Source organism: Pantherophis guttatus, chromosome 7, assembly GCF_059756535.1.
Source record: "Pantherophis guttatus breed Tessera chromosome 7, ASM5975653v1, whole genome shotgun sequence".
In the NCBI taxonomy this organism is placed as follows: Eukaryota; Metazoa; Chordata; class Lepidosauria; order Squamata; family Colubridae; genus Pantherophis; species Pantherophis guttatus.
In genome coordinates, this window is record NC_142069.1 from 21,389,305 (window position 1) to 21,397,717 (window position 8,413).

The window sequence follows — 8,413 nt, forward strand, 5'->3', positions numbered from 1 at the left end:
CAGTTTGGCTGTTGCAGAAGTTGGACTTCCAGCAGTTTTACATGAAACTTTTATACATTCATCATGGTTAAATATTAAAGATATTTGAGGAACGTACCCTTTCATTTTGGCAGATAAAGAGATAGCATGTCTTAATGCTTCACAGCAAATCTAGTTCTGTATTTGGAAAAAAGACTACCACTTCCATGCAAGAACTATCTAAAAATTAGTATACCATAGCCTCCACATGCTATAGCAAGCAATTTAGGCTGCCCTCAGCCAATTCTGCAGATCCAAAGACACCCTGTTTTTTCATGGTTTGATTTTGTCTAGTTCTTTGGTCAAAATAATCAAACTATATGTATTAAGCTTCTGAAAACTTACAGCAAGGGTGTCCAACTTTGTGTTGTGGCCCGTCAGCGGCCTATGCAGCTAATAGCTAATTCTGACAGCAAGGAGGCTGGTGTGGTGCTGCGCCAGCAGCCTGTGCAGCTGGCACTTGAGTCAGACAATGGGGAGGCTGGAGATGTGGTGCCAGAGACGGGGATTCAGCCAGGGCCTTCAGAACCTCCAGAAGCTCCCATAAGTGAAGAGGAAGAAGAGGAGGAGCCTCTTCTCGATGCACGGGCGCACAGAGCTGCCAAAAGGCAGGAGTGGCTTCTAAGGAGGAGGACTCCTCGAGAGTAAGGCTTGGGGCTAATTGGCCACTCCCTTAGCCTATTTAAGGAAGGACGACCACTGAGGCAATTTTCAGGGAACAACTTCGTTCACTCTCCTTCACGTCCTGATCTTAGTTCTCTTATCAGTTTCCTGCAAATTGCTTCTGGGCTTTCTGCCAACCATAGTAAGATTACAATTATTTATTCTTTGGATTCTTGTAGGCTGTTAACAGCCTTTATTTGAAAAAGACTGATTTAATTTAGTAAACTAAGGTTTGCACAGATTTTGTGTGTGCTGCGTTTTTTGGAGTCCGTAGCTGGGGCAGAACAGTTTGACAACTTTAAGACTTGTGGATTTCAGCTGCCAGAATTCCCCAGCCGACCATTTAGACCTCACCTCCAAAACTCCTAGCCCTCAATACTAATTATTTGGTATTGGTAATTAAAATATTTGAGCCTGGCCACTCGGTTGGTGCCATCACACCATCTGCTTCCAACAGCCATGGAGGCTGAATAAAAACATAAATGAAACTTCATCCCATGCTCACCATGGATTTTGTATTTAAGTGCTGACATCTCATTGAGCTTGGTGGAAAACCCAAGTGCATTTAACTTAATCTGGATCCAACCCATTCTCTTGTGTTTTTTTTCCACCAGGCACAACAGAGAAAATCTTCGAAGAGAAGCAGGATCTCTATGATGTCTATGTAGATAACCAGAATGTAAAGACACACCTTGAGCATCTGCAACCACTCCTGAAGATTAACAGTGCGGACAAGGAGAAGTATCAGAGACTTAATGATCAGAGGTAGTACCAGAAATTGGTTAGGGATTCCTCTTCACGTTTTATGGGGAGCTTGAATGAAAGCCTCTGCTTTAATTCTGAATTGTTCCAGGTCATTTGGTCATTTCTTTCCAGCATGTTTATTTTGCAGAACCACAGGGAAGGATTCACTCATTAAGTTTGAATATGAAAATTCTTTTTTAAAATGCTACAAAATAAATGAAGAAAAGAAAAATCTAAACGTAGCTTTCCTTTGGTTTTGTAATGATGTTGCATGTCCAGGAAATATTGGGTCTGGTTTTGGATATTTTGTTTGCATTGCTATAGGGCAGGGGTGTCAAACTCAAGGCCTGGGGACTGGATCCGGCCTGCAGGGTGCTTAGATCTGGCTCACAGGACCTCCCTGGAAACAGCAAAGGACTGGCCTGCGGTGCCTCTGCCAGCAAAAATGGAGCTTTGGAGGACCTTCTGCAGCCCTCCCGAGTTCCATTTTCTCTGCCAGAGGGCTGCAGGAAGCCATCACAGCCAAAAACGGAGCTCAGGAGCCCATTTTTTGCTGGCAGATCACAGGCACCACAGGCACCCCTGACACGAGTGACATCGAGCTGGTATGCCCCCCCTGGCCACACCGCCCCTCTCCCCCCTGAGGTCAAACACAACCCTGATATGGCCTTCAATGAAATCGAGTTTGACACCCCTGCTATAGGGCATCAATTGTGGATCTGTCAGTGTGATGAGTATATATGTTTCCCTCATTCAGACAGATGCTGATGTACTCCCAGGAAGTAGATGGTGACTGTAGTTCTTGTGAAGAGGACCTCTTCATCTTGTAAGTTGTTCAGATGGGATTCTTCAGAGTACTGCTTGAAATTAGCGATGAGCTACGTTTGAGATATTTCCAAGCCATTCTTGTGATTTTGGGGAGTTTATTTCCTTTGATCTCCTTTTCTCATTCTCTGTAAGTCTCCTCCTACCTGATCGCAGTAGGCTCTTCAGTGATGTGATAGGTTGAGGTTCCCCCATACATACATACCCAATCTGTGGCAGCCACCACTGAAAAACGTATTCTTTTCATGGACTTTTGCAAGTCTCAGTAGCCATTAGGGAATCCATATTTCATGGGGCCACATATTCACAGAAGCATAGTAGCATGTCAGAATGAGACACCAGAGTCAGATCTATTACTCTGATGGTCAGCTTAAAGTCGGAGTCCTCAACGTTATATTCCAAATTCTGTAAGCAGGTTGTAGCAATGGTTATGTTTTATGCTATTGGTGAGGCAATGAAAATTGAAACTAAATTTAAGCAGTAAAAATACACCTTGAGTTTGAAATGTTATACTTTCAAATTCAGCATCTGCAAGGAAATAAATATCAAGAACATTGGCAAGAAAAAACTCTTGAGAGTGTTTGTTATCTAGTCAAAGGCTACATGGTTAAAAGTTAGGTTGGCATTGTAGTTCACTAACCTGGAAAGGTAGTGGCATGATAATATTAATCTGAATGGCAAACGGCAATACTAGATTAAGAGTAGTTTGAATTTTGAGACTTTGTGGTGGGTCCATTCACAAAATGGCTGCCATATTGAGTAACACTTATTTGGCGCATTAAATTCTTAGGGTGCTCTTTCCAGTAATTGCGACTTATTTAGGGCACATTTCTGCAAATGCATATGATGCTAGAAGCTAGTGCTTTGTGTTGCAACACGCTAAGGTTGTAAAGAATCATTTTAAAGGGTGAATTGGGACAAAGAATGTAGAACAAAAGAACAAGTCTGAGTGTATATTATGCTGGCCATGACCAGTAGGTAACCCTACCTTTGAGATAGTGGGAGGCTGTATATGGAAAAATAAATGAAGGATATCATCAAAAATCCTACAGACAAGCAGAGAAAGATCTACCTAGATAATAATGGATTCAGATAGAGTGTCTACTATTTGAATGAGAATTCCTGAAGAAGCCCCTTGTAATGGGGTATGGGACTTTAGTGAAGGTACTTCACTGCTCAACAGGTTTTTGTAGAAACCTATTGAGCAGTATATTCTCAGGAGGCTATTTCCTATACAGGACAGGTGGCTTGTCCTCAGTTTTAAGTGATTGCCAATTGAATTTTCCCAAATTTTGGGGTAACAGAAGATGAGTAATAGTCATAGGCTTGGAGAGCAGAATGTCTTTAGGCTTTACACATCTTCATATGTCTCCATTTCACATTATCTCTAAGGTTCTTCATGGAGCAGAACAATCGGATATTTCAGACATTGATGGAGATATCAGCCAGCCAGGACAAGACTTTGACAGCTGACCATGCCCGTGGAATGGGCTTGGATCCTCAAGGCGACCGTAGCTTCCTCCTGGACCTCCTGGAAGTTTATGGCATTGATGTCATGCTGGTCATTGATAATCCTTGTTGTACTTAGAAATGGTGGCTGCTGGAAGGGTGAGAGAAGCAGAATTCACATGTGAGTGGATGGCAACAACGGTTAAAAGACTACAGGATGAACTGGTGGAACTTGCCGCAATTCATATCGTGAAGTATTGCCTTGTATTTAAGGGGAGCTTGTCTGCAGGAAGTGTTATTTATTTTTATCCTGTTAAGAAATTGTTTTCAAATGGATCTCAAAGAAGATGCCATTCTTTCCTACCCACAATAGATTGGCTAACCACACTTTCTGTAAGTTCTCTAAAAAGGAATATAGTCTGCTTCATGATCTTCTACCCCGCCTGCTTCTAAACAACCCAGCACAGAGTTATTTTGAGAGAAGAAATTGTATCTATTGGCTGGGAATTTGGATGGGTGGATGTGAAAAGCACTTTATTCTCTGGGGACCAATGTGAATTTTTCACGCTGCTAGAGCCTTCCTGACATGCTGTAGGTGATAGACCTTCCAAATCCAAAAACTCTTAAAAACTTTTTTTTTTTGTTTTCTTGTTTCCTTACTTTATGCATGTAGAGACATGTATCTGCTCTCCATATGATGGTTCAGTTAAATTAGCATTTTTTTTTGCCTTGGCAGATGGAAGATAAGTGATAGGGGGCAGCTTTTTCTCCCATTACATCAAAAGTAATATATATTTTTAAAAACCTCACTTTTTCTTTACAAAACAATTGGAAGAACCCCCCCCCCCACTTTTTTTAAATCCTAGCTTTGTCACTGATTATTGAATATTTTGAGAAAAAGATCTTGCCTTATCTCAGCCAAGGCACAGTAACTTCATATCTCCCCCCACCCACCCCCCAAAGCAGTTTAAAGAATTTTGAGACTGTGGATTTACCCTGTACTGTTTGTTTCTCATACTTATAATTACAATGAGCCTGCTCTACCAGCTGTATAATTGGATATGTATTATTTTTTTGGCATAGTGGTGGTTTAGATACACTGGAATTTTGTTCTGTTACACTACAGAGTATTTAGGATTCTAATTGGGCCCCAAGCCTATATTTGTGAGTAATAATAGGGTAATGCTAAGATTAGAAAAAATAGCGAGGAGTGATGATTACTCCAGTGCCTTACTCCCTTAATGATGGATACCATGGATTAGCCATCATCAAGAGTACATATAAAATTTCTGAGAGCCTGATCTGTTTCTTCAGCTTCTGGCTGAAAATTAAGCTAATGGTTCTTGGGCTCTTTGCAGCTTTAATCATAGGCTAGAACAGGGGTCTCCAACCTTGGCAACTTTAAGATTTGTGGACTTCAACTCCCAGAGTTCCTCAGCCAGCTTTGCTGGGAGTTGAAGTCCACAAATCTTAAAGTTGCCAAGGTTGGAGACCCCTGGGCTAGAATACTCACCTGGTGGCCTCAGGTTCTCCACCTGTTCTCCCTTGCTTAGTCATTTCAGCTGTTGTCTATTAGGAATGTTATGGCACTCTTATTATTATTTTCCTTCTACAGCAGAAGCTGTGGTGCTCTCATCAAGGCCTCCTTCCAAATCACTGAGGGAAGTGAAGGACATCAGAGTTGGTGGCTGGTCTAGTTGTTAGCACTGACATCTTTACTAAATTCCAGTTAGACTTAATCAGTTACCTATTACTGTAGTGTGGCATCTGATTTCCCCTCCCCCCCCTTACATAGACTGAATTTTATTGCTCTTTTAAATAGATTTGATTGTAGAGTCCCATTTTGCTTTGGAAGGAGAGTTGGATTGACTAGATCAGGGGTGTGAAACTCAATTTCATTAAGGGCCATATCAGGATTATGTTTGACCTTGGGGGGGGGGAGGGTGTTTGTTAACCTAAATTGGTTAGAGGGGGTGTGTGGCCGGGGGCGTGGCCAGGGTGGGCATGGCCAGCTCGACATCACTCATCAAGGATCCATTTTCACTGGCAGAGAGCTGCAGGAGGCCGTTGCAGCCAAAATGGAGCCCGGGCGGGCTGTGTGTGGCCCTCTCGAGCTCCGTTTTCGCTGGCAGAGCCACCATGGGCCAGTCCTTCACTGTTTCCAGGGTGGCTCCATGGGCCAGATCTAAGCACCCCACGGGCTGGATCCGACCCCTGGGCCTTGAGTTTAACACCCCTGGATTAGATATATGTTTCAGTTTCCTGTTGTCTTTGGCTACTTCATGATTTATGCAAGCTGTTCTATTTAACAAATTGCTTTCTTGCTTGTTTTTTTTAAAAAAAAAAACGAATAGTCATCTTTTGATATTTTGCTGCATAGCTCTAACCTATTTTAGAGAGTGATAGTTGGAACTAAAAAAGCAAGAATATTAAGAATAGGTTGGATGGGTGGATTCAACTAAAGAATCCACAGGGCATCATCACCTTGGTCCAATATGGAAGGAAAATCTTCATCCGATTATCTTAACCCTTTTTCCTACCTCATATTTGTCTTGTCTATAGGGGGTGGGTCTTCCTCTATATGGATTTAAATAATTTATTTTATAGAATGAAAGGAAAGAATTGGAAGGCACTAAGCTGTTTAATTAAGCAAATGATTCTGGGTAATTAGATGTTAAATTGATCCTCTTGGTATCCTTTGTTGTTGTATATGGGGTTTGTACATGAACAAGCTTTTGAACTGGTATTTTTGCTTCTTGTTTTGCTAAGCTGCCACAGAGTATATGCCACATGAATGCTTGGAGATAGGGAGGTTCAGAATGAGAATCCTGTAAATCAGGATTTTCAGAAATGGGTCTGTTGGCCTGAAGAATTTCTACACATGTATAAAATGCCAGGATTGAGAAATATCGCTGTCGATTACCCATGGTAAAGAGAACAGAAGCCGTGAAACTGTGCCGAAGCAGTGCTTCTTTATTACACCCTAAGACAGTGTGTAGGGGCACGGTGGCTCAGTGGCTAAGACGCTGAGCTTGTCGATCGAAAGGTCGGCAGTTCAGCGGTTCAAATCCCTGGTGCCGCATAACGGGGTGAGCTCCCGTTACTTGTCCCAGCTTCTGCCAACCTAGCAGTTCGAAAGCACGTAAAAAATGCAAGTAGAAAAATAGGGACCACCTTTGGTGGGAAGGTAACAGCGCTCTGTGCGCCTTTGGCATTTAGTCATGCCGGCCACATGACCACGGAGACATCTTCGGACAGCGCTGGCTCTTCGGCTTTGAAACTGAGATGAGCACCACCCCCTAGAGTCGGGAACAACTAGCACATATGTGCAAGGGGAACCTTTACCTTTTACCTTTAAGACAAGTGTGTTGTCCATCAACACATGCAATGAATAGATATGGAACACATCAGAGCAATTGAAACTGGCTCTCTAGCTCTGTTGATATTAGCCTGATGGATAGAAATTCAGAGGAAAACTTGATGGGCATGCTATAGGAAAAGCTTCACTATTTAAACATTGAATGAAATGGGTTATGCTAGTAAAGATAGAGCAGCTGGGCTTAGCAAAAAAAAAAAAAATGTTGGCAAGATGTAGGAACAGAATTGGGTGTGATTGTCATAACCATCTGTCATATGCTACATCTTACTTACTGGGCACCTTTATAATCTATTTGTCCAGCTGTTAAATGGGACACAGAAGAACATTCTCATCCTACAGGGTATGTTTTATTTCCTTGCTTTGAAAGCACAAGCAGGTTCCTGTTCCAAGGGATATAAATATTTGATCATTTTCCCTGCTTAAAGAGACAGCATTTCATTTTTCTACTATTTCTTCCCTATGAAGGCGCAAAGGAAGAAAAGCAGAAAAACCTTTGAACTTGTGGCAAAAGAGTGGGGCTCATTAAAATAAATAGAGGAAATGTGTGACTTTTCTTAATCTGGTATCTGCTTACCAAACAGCACATTGGGTTTTGCACACCCGAAGGACTGCAGGTGAATATGGCTAATTAAATGGAAAAAAAATGACTAATTAAGAGCATAGGGCCCTTAATGGAAATACCTACTTTCTCTGTAATTCCTTTCTCCTTTGCTTTCTGACAGCCTAACTGGCCACCGTATAGGATATACAGGGGCATTTTGGATACAGAGATTTCTGATGCAACAAAATTATTTCCATATTAAGTAAAAGGCACAGTAGTTATTGCCTGATTTAGTTGGCATGATTTAGCTACCCTTTTCTGAGGAAACAGAGAAGCAAGCATGCAGGAGTTCTACCTGCTGCTGAGACTTCTTTCAAGGTTCTTGTGGCTTGACTTTTAAAACTGCATTGACATGCTGCTCATGATATCCAATCCTGTAACTTGGAGGTCTCAAAATCACTTCTAAATACTCTAGAGCAGGGGTGTCAAACTCGATTTCATTGAGGGCCGCATCAGGGTTGTGTTTGACCTTGAGGGGGGCGTGGTCAGAGTGGGCGTGGCCAGCTCAACTCATGGGGACGTCTGTGGTGGCCCAAGCGCTTTGTCAGTGAAAACAGGGTCCCAAGCTCCGTTTTCAGCTGTGACGGACTCCTGCAACCCTCTGCCAGCAAAAACGGAGCTTGGGAGCCTGTTTTTGCTGGGCAGAAGCACCTCGCTGAAGTCCTTTGCTGTTTACAGAGTGGCCCCGTGGGCCAGATCTAAGTACCCTGCGGGATGGATCCGGCCCCTGGGCC

At 42.5% G+C, this 8,413-nt stretch overlaps 1 protein-coding gene across 1 annotated transcript in view; it reads left to right on the forward strand.

The window, feature by feature from the left end:
• The window catches only part of DENND11 (DENN domain containing 11), a 33,526-nt gene extending 25,907 nt beyond the window's left edge, over positions 1–7,619 (forward strand). Inside the window, exons 7-9 of the mRNA XM_034402693.3 lie at positions 1,296–1,446; positions 2,183–2,251; positions 3,643–7,619. Coding sequence (XP_034258584.2) covers positions 1,296–1,446; positions 2,183–2,251; positions 3,643–3,838 — 416 coding nt within the window. The 3' untranslated portion in view covers positions 3,839–7,619. The remainder of the gene's footprint in view (positions 1–1,295; positions 1,447–2,182; positions 2,252–3,642) is intronic.
• Positions 7,620–8,413: the final 794 nt, after the last annotated feature.